General features: G+C 42.9%; 2 protein-coding genes across 2 annotated transcripts in view; both read right to left on the reverse strand.

Moving 5' to 3' along the window:
* The window catches only part of LOC138948525 (uncharacterized), an 82238-nt gene that overhangs the window by 11049 nt on the left and 55468 nt on the right, over window positions 1-15721 (reverse strand). Inside the window, exons 6-8 of the mRNA XM_070320076.1 lie at window positions 8194-8828; window positions 7559-7816; window positions 3588-7294 (exon numbers count right to left, since the gene is read on the reverse strand). Coding sequence (XP_070176177.1) covers window positions 4149-7294; window positions 7559-7816; window positions 8194-8828 — 4039 coding nt within the window. The 3' untranslated portion in view covers window positions 3588-4148. The remainder of the gene's footprint in view (window positions 1-3587; window positions 7295-7558; window positions 7817-8193; window positions 8829-15721) is intronic.
* Window positions 1334-15721, reverse strand: part of LOC138948530 (serine/threonine-protein phosphatase 6 regulatory ankyrin repeat subunit C-like) — a 32585-nt gene continuing 18197 nt past the window's right edge. The window contains exon 5 of the mRNA XM_070320082.1: window positions 1334-1582. The gene's annotated coding sequence lies outside the window, so the exon portion shown is untranslated. The remainder of the gene's footprint in view (window positions 1583-15721) is intronic.

Below are 15721 nucleotides of genomic sequence, written 5' to 3' on the forward strand. Positions count from 1 at the left end.
CCTGTGGTGGTTATTGGGTAATTGCACTGACAGTGTTTGATTTTTTTTAATTCCAAGATTTCCTTACTTCGTAATTATTATTATTTGTATTGTTTCTACTTCTTAAAAGCCTGGAAAAAGTGTCAAACTAACTAAGTTTTACGCTAATTTAATTATGAGTAGAATGTGTGCCATTGGAAATTTCCGATTGAATCATGTGTCGGCTTTGGCATGGAACATTGATTTGCCTACACCAGAGACATAGATAGTATGTCTATGCCTACACTTTCCTTCAGTTGATAGAAGCTGGTCATACATTATCTGCTGGTGTGTTCTCATTGGCTATGTGGTAGTGTAATATGAGAACTGTGGAAAGAATAACGAACACTTTAATAAATATCTAAAATCTATGCTGTAAACAATTATATTTATTTAAAAAGATAAAGATTCAACATTGTCGTGTACGTGCTTATATTGTGAAATTCACTGTATACCAGCCCTGTATGATGAAGAATGCAGGTGACATTTGCAGTGTTCCAGAGTTGTTCCAGCCGTGTAAAAAGAAGTATACGTATATATGTAAAGGATAAAGAATAATGAGCAATTTTTTCACTTGATGTTTTATAAAATCGTGGTTTGTATTTCCCAAACTACAAAACATGTTCAATGAATACCAACACGGCAATTGATGATTAACACACACACACTCACACACACACACACACACACACACACACACACACACACACACACACACACACTCATACACACACACACAGTACACACGCACGCACACACACACACACACACACACACACACACACACACACACACACACACACACCATCACAACTACCATCGCCTCAGACATCACAACCTTTTTTCAATCTAGTAACGAAAAAACAACTCAGTATTTGTTGATCTGTTTATTCAGCGATTAATCGGATTATACAAATAATTGTAACATCGCAATTGGAATAAAATCCTTGTGAATAACGACCATCTCTTTAAACCAGTTAACCATGAAAGAAATATATTATTCAAATGAAACATGATGACAACCTCCATCGCCACATCCACAAACATCACAACCTTTTTATCAATCTCAACCTCCATCGCCACATCAAGTCCACAAACATCACAAACTTTTTATCAATCTACATTGTTTATATTTTTGTGCAGATATTTATTCCAGAATACACATAATTATAACATGTTCGCTTTGAGAAAAACACCCTTGTGAATACAGGAAATAGATAGCTAGGCCATCTACTCTTTGAAGACAATAACTATGAAATTGATAAACCAATGAACACATAGAACTGTGAAAGTCCAATGACTCTATGCAAGCCTCGAGTCATTCACAATGTGAACACGTGCAACAACATAACAACATCGCGTCTGAAAATGTACAAATTTTCAGCCAGCCAATTTAAAGTATACAAAAAATAATGTGGATACATAGTAAAAGATGATGATGTTTAAAAAGTAAATAAAAGTAAAATATTTACCTTGCACAAACAGAGAATTCAATAAACAAAACACCAATATTGTCACGTGGTATATGTATAATAAGCGCTTGTAGACTAAATGCGAGAACAGCCTACTCAACAACAAAACAACTTCCCCGAAACAAACAAATCAAAACAAAGCTGAATGAACAACATGAGGACAAGGGGAGTAACCCCAGCAATTCTCATCACTTGTTCACGTGTAAATGTCTCCCCTTTTTTGAACACACACCAGGGGAGTTATTCTAGGCGTCCTCGGGGACGCCTAGTAATTGGGATCAAGTAAGCGGTTGCCTATGGACAGGATAACTCTGCGGTTGCCTATGGGACACTGCCACATTTACGTCTTGAGTTACTGCCCTTACTACTATCACTGGGCGGGGATATAGCTCAGTTGGTAGCGCGCTGGATTTGTATTCAGTTGGCCGCTGTCAGCGTGAGTTCAATCCCAGGTTCGGCGGAAATTTATTTCACAGAATCAACTTTGTGTGCAGACTCTCTTCGGTGTCCGAACCTCCCCCCGTGTACACTACATTGGGTGTGCACGTTAAAGATCCCACGATTGACAAAAGGGTCTTTCCTGGCAAAATAGCTTAGGCACAGTTAATAATTGTCTACCTATACCCGTGTGACTTGGAATAATAGGCCGTGAAAGGTAAATATGCGCCGAAATGGCTGCAATCTACTGGCCGTATAAAATTTCATCTCACACGGCATCACTGCAGAGCGCCTAGAACTGTACCCACGGAATATGCGCGATATAAGACTCATTGATTGATTGATTGATACTATCAACCCGAAACTTCGTCGATAGAGACATCACCTAGGCCAGGGGTGTTATCTCTATCGACGGAGTTTCGGGCTGTTGTGCGTGCATAGTACCCGCGTCGGACACGGAGCCGTCTTGGAGCCTCTACTTTTTTTTGTTTTTTTTTGAGACATCGCCTGCAAAAACTCCAGATACATTATTGTGTGATTCTAGGCGTCCCCGAATTTTGTTGTTGTTGCCATAGTTTACGTTTAGAGCTACTGCCCATACGCCGAGGCCATGCAAAGGATTCTTTTAACAGACATTCCTCGTCTTTCCGTGCGAAGTTATCTGTACTAACCTCTGTAAGGCCCCAACTGTGACGGAGAAAGTCCTAACTCTGTCTAAAACAAAAAGTCTTCCTTACTGAGTCAACAGCGTTTTCCATGAAAATTATTTTGCTTGCAAAATTCACTTAGTTTTTTTGTCTAAAAACAATTTGCATTTAACAATGTGCATTTATAATTTTTTTCGGTAATTTCAACTTATAATAATACGAAACTGTTGGACATAGCTATCGCGCATGCGCAGCAACTCGACAAGACGCGGGAAACGGCAAGAGACGAAGAAGGAAAAAGGAAGGAAACTCGAATCCGCTGCAATCATCTGTTGAACTTCATCATCATGGTAAGATCTTTGCTTGCTAACTTACACCAGGGTTGCGCGATATTTGGTGACACTAGCGGCAGGCAATGCACTGCAATTGCGCTGGCTGCTTTGTTGATGTTTGTTGGCATGTCAAATGTCGACCATCACCATCATGAGCATGCAGGACTATTTCATCAGATTCAGTCGACGGATTTAGACAGCGTGCTGTTTGAAGGGACATCCTTGTACGCACAGATTTCGACTCAGTACGGCATTGATGGTTACATCGGTCACGAACATTTGCCAACAACTGTTGTTGGACATGCTGTTGAAATAGAATATTTTTTCGACATGATTAATGGACACACTAACCCCGCTTACTTGCCTGCTAATGTTGTCAGTGACCAAGGCTTTCATTTGTCTCGTGTCATGGCCTATCCGATTCCTTATATCTCAAAGTGTCTTCCACTTAATTTTCAGCCCCCTAGAGCAAGTCATTTGGCTGCAATCAAAGGAAACTGGTGACCTTACTTTACACGGCAACTTGAAAGTCGGCGGTCTGGTCGTCACCCGTGCATACCGACTGAGCGCCTGCGGTAGGCGGCGACTTTCAAGTCATGACTTCGCTGAAGTCGGCGTGTACTTTCGACGTCACTCATACATAACACCCCAGAGTGTGCAGTTATAACTCTTCGTTTGACCTTGACTTTGGTCACTTTTATCAGAGGCAAAATTGAAAACAAACAAGGTTTTACAGAAACAATATAAAAACAATTGAATGTGATACACTGCAAAAACCTTCACCAGGTCAGATGTGTCGATGTAACGCGGGAAAATCAATGTGTGCACCCAGTCAATAAACATTGTGAAACAGAGGCAAAAAACGAAAGTAAACAGAGTAATCGTCCACCCTGCTTCCCCCCCCCCCCTTCCAACAATGCGTATTGAACGTCATGAGATATACACATGATACAGCTAATGATAACTGCACAGCATCAATAGCCTGTGTCTTGGGAGGGGAAGCTCAAACACACACACACACACACACACACACACACACACACACACACACACACACTCACACACACACTCACACACACGCACACACACACACACACACACACACGCTGCGCGCGCAGGATCATCAGTTTACCTGCACACACTATGTGTCAACAAACATAAAGCAGGCTGTCGTGAATGTAGCGTCTTTTCAAACAGTCCTGGGTTTATTCTGGTCACAAGTTTCCTGTTGAGATCCCTCCTCACTGTGCTGATAGTTGTAGTGACGGCTGCCGGGGAACACTGTCAGGATGACTGGGAGACAGGTACTGCTGGACCAGCTGCACGATTTCTCTGTGACTCTTCCTTTGTGCCGCATTTAGTGCAGTATACAACACACTCTTTTCTTTGTTCATATCGGCGTTGTGCTGCAAGACGTATTGAACGATTTCCTGTTGGCCGTGTGTGCAGGCCTGCAACAGGACTGTCTTATCGATCTTGTCCGAAATGTTCACGTTCGCACCGTGCTGTAGCAGGAGACGAACGATCTTATGGTGGCCACGGTAATCCTCACAGGCAGAGTACAGGGCTGTCATACCACGTGCGTCAGAAGTGTTCACGTCTGCACCGTGCCGCAGCAGGAGATGAACGACGTCACGATGACCACACACACAAGCACAGTGCAGGGGTGTCAGACCAAGTGCATCAGACATGTTGACATCAGCGTTGTGTAGCAGAAGAAGCTGAGCGATGTCTGTTTTACCAAGGTCGCTGGCCACGTGTAATGGGGACCACCAGACACCACTTCCTGCGTTAACGTCGATGTTGTCCTGTTGCAAAAGTAGACGTACGGTCTCTGTGTGACCAGCTTCACACGCCTTGTATAGAGCAGTCTCACCCTTGTTGTCCTTCATGTTGATGTCAACCTTTGCCGATGGTTCACACATCACGGTGGAAGGGCTTTTACCTTCGTCATCACTCACGCTGACAGCGTCCTTGCATCCAAGCAGCAAACGTACAACGTCTGTATTACCACGCTGGCATGCAACATGTAGAGCAGTTTCACCAGCTGTGTTCTGATTGTGTACATCAGCCCCGTGGTTGAGGAGGAGTCGGACGATGTCTGTGTTATTTTCACAAAATGCACAGTGTAGCGGTGTGTTGTTGTCATTGTTTGTCACGTTGACGTCTGCTCTGTTGGCGACGAGTAGTCTCACAATGTCTGTGTTGCTCTGTGTGCATGCCAGGTGCAGCGGAGTGTTACCTATTCTTGATGTTGTATTGATGTCAGCCCTGAACTGTAACAATAGTTGTGCGACGTCTTTCTGTCCTTTGTCACAAGCTAGGTGCAGAGGCGTATAGCCGACAGAAGTCTTCGCATCAACATGTGCATTGTGCAGGATCAGAAGCTCAGCGATTTCTTTGACACCATGTCTACATACTGAGTGTAGAGGAGTAGTTCCATGAATGTTCGCAGCATTTACAAGGCTTCCTCTCTCAACGAGTAGTTGCACTGTCTCCAGGCATTGTCCATGACATGCATAGTGCAGCGGAGTTAATCCGGACTTGTCCGTGGCGTTAAGGTTCGCGTCCAGGTCCACTAGAAGAGAAGCGATATCAGCATGACAGTTGTTAGATGCAATGTGCAGTGGAGTCAAGCCATTCTTGCCTTTGCTGTTAACTGTAGCATCGTAACAGAGAAATTCCTTGACAGTTGTGAAGCCACCTACTTTGCATGCAGCAAACATGGAACGTGTCCATTTCTCTTGGCATTGTGTGTCGTAGTTGTGTTGGTGAAGTCGTTGTTTTGCCAGCTGTGGCGGCGTCTTACCTGCCTCGTTATTCACCGTCAGTGAGGCTCCACTACTGACCGCCATTTTGATCACCTCCAAGTGTCCTGCTTCTGCCGCCAGGTGGAGCAAGGTGTTTCCCTCTCTGTCTTGTTCGTCCACCTGTTGGTCTGTCAGGAGTCGATATGTCAGGTAGACATGTTGACGTGGGAAAGAGATGTGAATGATGTCATCTTTCATTTTTGCAGTGATGAGGTGTTTTGGAATAAGGACACCAAGGTACCTGAAGTGACTAGTCCTGAGACCCGATGAAATCTTGTCACAGACTGCGCGTAATTCCGCTGTGTGTTGTTGACCTGTGCATGGCAGTGGAAGGCGCATGTTCCGTGTGTAAGGTTTGTCAGCAATCTTACTCAAGAGTTGACGAAACATGTGTGAACTATTGCTGATCTGGTGAGCTTTCAGCAGGGCAGTCCCGAAGGCTGCAGAATGGACGTGGTCAGACATGATGTTGCTGTCCGTGTTCTGTTCATTAACCATCCTGAGGCACCATTCAGTCAGACGGTCAGACGGTCCCCACACTGACCAGTAAAGCAGAGGCAAGTTGTGGTCAGGATCCAGTGCACCAATGACAGCTTGCAGGCAGTTGTTCTCTCTGCAGAACGCCTCAAATCCACACAGAAACTGTTCGCTGTGAAGACAGGGGTGCTGAATCATCTCAGGCAGACGTCCTCTAATCAGTTCCTCGTACATTCTTTGCATTGGTAGAGGGTCTTTCTCAACTGGGTGTTCTGTTCGCACGAACTGCACGAGATGCATGGTGTCACAAACTTGCACTAGTACTGACTTCAGGTAAGTGTCAGCAAAGGCCAGTCCAACAGCATCGTAGACTTCCCTGCTGATGAACCCTCTTCCTCTGTGCGCCAGAAGGAAACCTTTCAGGAGACTGGCATACTCCTCTAGCTGAGCGTCCGAGTAGTCGCTGAAACCAAGACGTTCCAATGGTGGTTGTGCTTGACCCGTGTTGTCCGAGAAGAAGCCTTGACCTTGCATGGTCAGAGCAAAAAGGGCTGCCAGTATCAGTCCATGATTGGGGTCACGGAGCACACGCACCAAGAGGTCTGCGTAGGGCTCAACTGAACGAAGAGGATCTTGACCTAGTTCTACAAGCTCCACGCTGTTCAGCAGAGGACGGACAGAGGCACGATCAAACTGCTGAAGCTCAAGCAGCACGGGGGGATAGACAACAAAGACAAGCTTGGTGGTCAGACTATTGATGCTGTACAAACTGTGTTTATTGAACCTGTGGTACTGTTCCCTGTCAAGGCGGACATCCCCAAAGGCACAGTCAAAGATCACAAGACTCCCCCTCTCTACAGGCCCCTTCTTATCCCAGTCACTGACACAGCTGAGATCATACACTGTGTAGCCCTTCTTACGGTACTGACGGCGTAGAGCGGAGAGAAAAGACTGTCTGGTAAGACCTGGGTGTGCTGACAGTAACAGCAGACGTTCCCCTGTTGTCAGGATGTCCAGCGCCCTTCTGAAGCTGTCTGTGGTGACGATGTTGTCAACTGTCTCGTCGTCTTCAATGGACAGTGCTCCATGTTCCGTTGCACCTTAAAAACACATGTCACAATGAAAGCCAGCTGTATTGATAGTGCAATTAGAAAACACATCAGTAAAATGGGTCTAAAATTGTATATTCCTGCGGATAAGGGGGGGGGGGGGGGGGGGGTGGGGGTGGATGAGTAGGTCGAATATGTTTTACCTCTTTTTCTCATCACTTCAACATGTAAGCAACCATGACAATCTTATGAACTTGGCATAATGCTCGACTACACAACCATTTGTAGACAAAATTAGTTCTATCCCCACCGTACCTGTGACAGCTTGGAAGGGAATCTCTTGATCTCCAGTTATATAAGCGCGAGATATGTTGAAGGTAATGTGGGGTTGGTGCACATGCTGCTCGTTGTGAACCCGTTTGTGGTTGTGGTTGTGGACCTGGTTGTGGACCTGGTTGTGGACCAGGTTGTGGTTGTGGACCTGGTCGATCTTGAAGGTGTTCGAGCTGTTGATGGTCTCAGCAATGTTGGTCTGACACTTGGACTGCTTGTAAATGTGTACCGGTGCTTCGTCTGAAAGAAATTAGCGAATGCCAATGCATTATGTTGTTGTGCGTTTGAGTTTGTTTGTACTTGGATAATGATGACCATGCTAAATTCACATTACGGTTGAGCTGAAAACGACAGTTTCGAAAGAACGAAAGGAAGACGATGATATGTAGATGTTTTCAGCAAACATGCTTGGCTTTTTTCTCACCAATAACCAACCCATCTACAACACCACCATCACCACTAACAAGAACAGCGACATAAGCATCAGCGTGGTGTTTTTTTCGGAATGTAAGCAATGCAGGTTGATGAAACATTTATGTCTTCTAGACGGATGTATTGAGAGGCATCATAAGGCGCCTAGTACCCCAGAGTGTACGGTAGAGTGTTGCAGTACTTACTGGAGTTGGTTGTGTAGCCTGGTGCCACCGCTCCTGCAACACTGGCTTCCATCATGTTCTGAGGGAACGACGCTTCCATGTCCATGGGCTGAGCCAGTTGTTTTGGCACGGTAGAGTGATGATAGCCATGGTGCTGCACCGTGCCTCGTGGAGTGTTGTGGTCAGAAGCCTGAGAGAGGTCGACTGGAGGCTGTGTAAAGTCCCCAGCACTGTTGGTAGGGCTGGCGATACCATCGGGAGGGTGTGGCACAGTGTGTGGAATGGTGTCGTGAGAAGAGGGAGGGTGTGGCACAGTGTGTGGAATGGTGTCGTGAGAAGAGGGAGGGTGTGGCACAGTGTGTGGAATGGTGTCGTGAGAAGAGGGAGGGTGTGGCACAGTGTGTGGAATGGTGTCGTGAGAAGAGGGAGGGTGTGGCACAGTCTGTGGAATGGTGTCGTGAGAAGAGGGAGGGCGTGGCACAGTGTGTGGAATGGTGTCGTGAAAAGAGGGAGGGTGTGGCACAGTGTGTGGAATGGTGTCGTGAAAAGAGGGAGGGTGTGGCACAGTGTGTGGAATGGTGTCGTGAAAAGAGGGGTCCTCCTCTCCGGGAGTTTCCATTTTGTCACCAGTGTCGGTGACAGACCAGGAAGGTTTACTGCAACAGTGAACATGGCTTTAAGGTTTGCTGGAGGATCGACTGTTTCTTTTCGTTGATGGTTACAGTGTAGAACTGATACATAAATATCACGGCTGTTCAAAGGGATTCATTTCTGCTACTCTAACTGCAGGCTATTTTTAGCACCCATCCTTTACCCACAGCAGAAATAACGCAGCAGCTAGTAGCTCTCTCAGTGCTGTGCACTGAGAAGGCCAATCTCCCAGTGTAGCGCAGAAGCAGTTGGGTATAACTGACAAGCGAGCTTAACAGTGTGCTGGCTGCAACTGTTGGTAGCCAAACTATTCCCTCTGCTGGGCTATTTTTAACTCCCACTATAACACAAGTTGAGAACAGTCGTGATATATTATACGTTATTTGCGTGTTTGACCAAAATATGACATTTTACACAGATCGAGACAGTCATTGTTCTCCGAGACCGCGCCAGCGGTCGAGGTGAACAATGACTGTCGAGATCTGTGTAAAATGTCATATTTTGGTCAAACACGCAAATAACATTTATGTATCGATCGAATTCCTTTCAGGTACTTATGACTTTGTTGTTGTTTTGACGATTAAACGAGCACACACACACATGCATGCAATCCACGTGTATGCTATCAAACACATGAGCTTCATATTTGGGCGTTTCAGGTTGACCGAAACTTCAAAGGAACTACAAAACACACGTCATGTACTCACTTTGTTGTTGTTTTGACATTGAACAGCTCACACACATGCAATCAAACACATGACGTTTTTTTTTTTTTAGTTCCTTTGAAGTTTCGGTCAACCTGAAAAGCCAAATTATAAAGTTTTGTCGGCCTCTGACGTCACATGACTCAAAGAAGGGAAATCCAATCTCCAATCATACATAAGCTTATATGCTGATTTTGCCTTTATTGAAATGACGTGAAGAGTTTCAAACTGACCATTGTTTCGTATAATGGAGATAGTCTCTTGTCAGTGCTGTTAACAAATACTCAAGAGAAAAAAAGAAATCTTGTTTGTCAGGATATCCAGGAAAAATGTGATAAGGCAGGTTTCACGGTAATCAGACTCTTTGATGTGTGTAAACTTTGCCTTCAAATTACTTGCTTACTGTGTTTATTTTCATAATTTTTTCTGCTTGGCATGAGTAAGTATGGTATTTGCAATACAAAAAAATAAATAAAAGCTAAAATGTTTGTGTTTGAGCAATTATTTGAGCGAGTTTTTCGAAGCGAACGTGTGAATCCTGACAGACACCATTTCCTTCTGTCACATGACCCCATCTCAAAGTGTGATTCAAGCAGACACGAAATATCACACAAAACTTATGATAATGGGGTTATTAATTCAATTAATACACAAGGTTAGTCTCTGACTAGATAAAATAGGGAAAAAATATCAAATGGGAGCATAAAACCGTTTCTGGAAAAATTTTCAATCGCCACCGAAAGTGTCTGTCAGTAAAAAAAACACGTGCTTTGTTTGCAAAGCAAAGCCTAATTTTACACATCGCGTGCTTTTGTCTGTTATTCTTGCTTGTGAACATCATTTTATTGATGTTCTTCACTGGAAAGCAGGTGTATCATCAACAGTATCACAAAATCGCAAAGAATGAACATTTTTGTTGTGATCCGACCGGTGTCTGTAGACTGAATCACACGTTCGGCAAACTTCGTTTTTAACGGAAATAACCGAGCCTTTCATCGGAAACGACGTTTCAACCGCTTCATATCGTCTGCAGGAAGAAAAAGAGGAATGCGATACCCAGGGAGTAAAACTTTTAATCGTTTTTAGTGCCTTTTGATCAAGTTTTGTTGCGTCTGTCAGCAACGTTCGTCAACCCAACGTTCGACACAGCGACGCACGCATACGGATTTGCAGCATTTGCATTCGGAAAGTGAGGGATTTGTGAGTTCGTTTGCATAATTTCAATCGCTAGTAGGTTTTCCCTTCGTCTCCCATTGTTGTGTTTGCATGTTATTGGCATTTCATTGTGTAAATTGAAAGTTTGTGAGTAACAGTAGTACAATCTGTCGAACGTTGGCGACGCTGACAGACGCAAATATCGAACGTTGCCTTCAATGACAGAAGGGCTTGGCGATCGTACTTTCGATTCGTAGGAACACAATATGGAGACAGCAATGTGCGCTCGTTACCACAACGGTCATAAACCGGTGTAACACGAAATTTTTACTCCACGAAAAATTGACTCCGGAGTAAACTTCCAGTAAAAATCTTGAACGAAAAAAGAACTCCACAAGGAACTAAATTTTTACTCCCCAAATATTTACTCCCAGTAAACATCTCGTACGAGAAACTTAGGGCCTACTCCTTCGTTTATAATTCGCGCAATATCCCATTTACGTGCAATCCCGTTTTGCCGCCGTCCCATTTTGGCGACATTTCACAAGCCAAGCGTCATCTTACTACCGCATCCCATTTTGGCGCAATCCCGTTTCGCCGCTATCCCATTTTTTTTTATTTTTATTTTTATTTTTACATTTAGTCAAGTTTTGACTAAATGTTTTAACGTAGAGGGGGAATCGAGACGAGGGTCGTGGTGTATGTGTGTGTGTCTGTCTGTGCGTGTGTATGTGTGTGTGTAGAGCGATTCAGACCAAACTACTGGACCGATCTTTATGACATTTGACATGAGAGTTCCTGGGAATGATATCCCCGGATATTTTTTTTATTTTTTTCGATAAATACCTTTGATGACGTCATATCCGGCTTTTTGTAAAAGTTGAGGCGGCACTGTCACACCCTCATTTTTCAATCAAATTGATTGAAATTTTGGCCAAGCAATCTCTGACGAAGGCCGGACTTCGGTATTGCATTTCAATTTGGTGGCTTAAAAATTAATTAATAACTTTGGTCATTGAAAACCTGAAAATTGTTAAAAAAAATTTTTTTTTTAAAACGATACAAATTTACATTCATCTTATTCTTCATCATTTTCTGATTCCAAAAACATATAAATATGTTATATTCGGATTAAAAACAAGCTCTGAAAATTAAAAATATAAAAATTATTATTAAAACAAAATTTCCGAAATCGATTTAAAAACAATTTCATCTTATTCCTTGTGGGTTCCTGATTCCAAAAACATATAGATGTGATATGTTTGGATTAAAAACACGCTCAGAAAGTTAAAAAGAATAGAGATAAAGAAAAGCGTGCTATCGATCCTTCTCAGCGCAACTACTACCCCGCTCTTCTTGTCAATTTCACTGCCTTTGCATCGAGCGGTGAACTGACGATGCTACGAGTATACGCTGTTGCTGTAAAAATGCAGTGAGTTCAGTTTCATTCTGTTAGTTCGACAGCTTGACTAAATGTTGTACATGAACAAAGTATGCAAACCAGATGATCCAGCGACGTCCTTCCCAATTTATGTCCAATGGACGTCTACCCACAACACGCCACTGGATGCCGCGTGGTCAGCCAACCATGTGGTGCCAGTCGTGAAAACCAGGTTCTTTGTCCCACAGTGAGACATTCAAGTTGGGGACTTTGTGACCGCTGACTTTGTCAGCATGGATGGAAAGGTGGAGAGATACAGGGCGGTGATCATCCCCAAGTCAACCCATTTCCCCGATGGGCCAGATCGAGAGGAGATCTGTGTGAAGTGTTTGCGCGCAAAAGACAATGGGAGATACTATGTCTTTCCTAATGTTGATGACATTTCATGCTTGCCAATGGCTCAGATAAAAAGAAAAAAACACCAACCAACCATGAACAACAGGGGGGATTACTTTATTTGACATATGACCAAGTCTCATTTGAGCGTTCACAGTGTTACCTGAGAATAGCACACCCCCTTGAATTGGGACCAAAGAAAAAGCGTTGTATATATGCATTTTTGAATGCTTTTCTAAAGTCATAAGTTCATTTGTGAAAAAAAAAATTGTTAGGGATTGTTTTGCTGAATACATGCAGTTAAGAAATTGACCCCGTTTTCAAATTTAGGGGGTAGGGTTGCCCCATAGCCCACGTATGTCTGTGTGACTGTGTCAAATATCAATCTACTCTGCGTACAAAATGTATAGATGTTTGTTTTTCGATTTTAGAATGATTTCTTAAGCTGGCTAGAACTTCTGAGGTCTACAGGAAACGATAAAGATAAAAAATGTACAAAATATAAGTAGCGTCCTTTATCTTACCATTGTTCTGATCAATGCTGTCCCTTTATTTGCAAGTTAACCATTTTTCTTAATGTGTTCAAGGAGTATGTTAAAAATTATTATCAATGGTTGCTTTAAACAGCACCTTTGGGCAGTTATTATGCACTAAAGTTGTAAAAGCATGTTTTGGGGTTTTTAGGATATAGCGTCTTGGAACGCCAATCATCTTGGAAATACGAATGTTCATATAATTTTTTTTACTGTTTTGGATAGATAAAAAGTTGAACTCTTGGTGCAAACTGTTTTTTGGTCCCTGTTTGACTATTTATTATTTTGGAATATTGTGTGTGAGGGGGAAACTGCAATCCTCAATATCATGAAATGTGCCATTATAGAAGAAAATTAATAAAGCTGAAAATGGTGATAGGTGTGAAGAGCACACACTGTTTACTAGTGTTCGGTAAAGTAAGCTTTTTGGGGGGCTGTGTTTGATGTTTTAAGTATTAGCTGAATTCTGTATTTTGGCGTTATGTGTAAACTGGCAAAAGGGTTTATTCTGAAGGAAAATATTATTTGCTTACCACTAAAATAAAGTGGTTCTGATGTATGCAAGTCACTGAGTAAAGAAAGCGTGAACTACAAATGAAAAAGAATAAACACGTAAAAGGACGCACAAATCAAATCAGGCTACTGCATTTTTCCACACGTTTGCTGAAACATCCAACATTTTCTTTATCACCAAGGGAAAGTAAAAGGTAGGTAAGTCTTGTGCCAACAATGCAGTATTTTCACAAGCGTAGAAACGTTTCTAGAAACAATTCTGACCATGAAAGGGCCTAGGCCGTTTACCAGCGCATACCCTTTATTTCTTCTGGTTAAATTTTCAGATGAATTGGTAAGAATAATCCGTTTGATGTCTCTTTGGGTACAAAAAAGGTTGTGAGAAAGGGAGATGGGTTTGCAGATACAAATCCAGATTGTACATATAAATAACGGACTACATGAAAATATGTCATCCTAAAAATAAGGGCAGGTAGGCCTACGACGTAGGTCAAGTTCTTTGCTATAGGACCGTGACACTGTTTGACACCTTCCCAGTTGTGGAAACATTTCCCGCAACAAGTCTCCGCTGGAGTTTCCAGAAATATCTATTTCACTTTACACATAATATTTGACAAAGTTTTTGGTAAAATCCAGTGAATAAGCTTCGCCCAAAAAGTGAAGAAACGTTAAAGCCAAGGTGATTTTCTACAACACTTGCACAATGCAGTCTAACTGTGAGCAAGGGAAGACGATGCAGATTGTCATTGTCTGAAAGTCACACTTACCGCTTTCATGGTGCAAACACAGACATCTTGACAGAAGAGAAAATAATGTTGATGGGTGAAGATGGGCGATCTATCACTGTGATGCAAGGATCAGGAAACGACACCGTTCACAAAGATGGCGTCGTTTGTTGTTTGTTACCTGGCGTAGGAATACTGGGTGAAGATTCGAATGCACAAACATTGGGTTCTTTGCGTAAAGAGTCATCTTTGATGCTTATGTTTGATGATAGCCATGCAGTAAATTGCTATATTAAAAGCAACAGTATTTAGAGTTTGAGATCCGCGTGAGAAATGTAATGCACTCGTTTCTTCCGCGATAAGGAACCGCCAGCTCTTCTTTCGAGGGGATTCCCCTTGGCTGTGGCGTCCCAGTGAAGTGGGGGTGGGGAGGGAGGAGAAGTGCTAGTGGTGGCTGATGGGTAATTACACTGAAGTTTATTTTGTTTTATTCCAACTTGAGGTAAAGAACGAATTGTAAAAAACTATTTTCCGTGTCATAAAAGCTTGGTCAAAGCGTCAACCGAGCCAAATGTTACACTGATTGAATGTTTAGTAGATTGTGTGCCACTGGGAATTCCCGTTTGAATAATTGGTCGGCTTGGGTATAGAGTATTGATAGGATTGCACTGTCCTTGTGTTGACTGAAGGGCTGGTGCTGCATGATCTGCTGGCGTATGCTCCCTGGTTTGTAACGTGATAATTATGAACAGAGCGTGTTTGGAAAGACTGAGAACGACAACACACATACAAACAGACGCAGACACGCACGCTAGCACACACACACACACACAAACACACACACACACAAACACACACACACACACACACACACACACACACACACACACTGACACACACACACACACACACACACACACACACACACACACACACACACCGGATGACAACCCCCGCTGCCACATCCACAGACATCACAATCTTTTTGTCAATCTACACGTACTAACAAAACCACTTCGCAGATATTAATGATCTTTTTATTCAGTGATTAAACTCACTATACAAATAAGCATAATATGTTCGCTTCAAGTTTTGGCTCCGCTGAGTAATCAGGAGTCTTAGGAAAGAGTAGTGTCCGGCCGTCCGGCTAGGTCACACTTTGTTCTTATGTGTAGTATGAAATTACATTGATGGCTCAAACAAAACTTTATACAATTATGATGTCGTTTTGTATGTGTACACCTATTTGCATTGAGGATCCATACTCGAACATAATGCTTGAATTGGCGAGTCCTGACAGAACATGACCGAAATAAACACGATGTTCGGCATATTCAAAAGACAAAGTTAAAAAGGGATAAACACAAGTAGACGTGCTCCGGTTTAAGGCTGATTTGTTAGATTATTCTTTTTAACTTCTAAACAACAAGCCTATGGCGAAGGGTTAAGACATGACTCTAGTGTTGGTCAATATCTTAATGAACGGATTAT

Source organism: Littorina saxatilis, linkage group LG15, assembly GCF_037325665.1.
Source record: "Littorina saxatilis isolate snail1 linkage group LG15, US_GU_Lsax_2.0, whole genome shotgun sequence".
NCBI lineage: Eukaryota > Metazoa > Mollusca > Gastropoda > Littorinimorpha > Littorinidae > Littorina > Littorina saxatilis.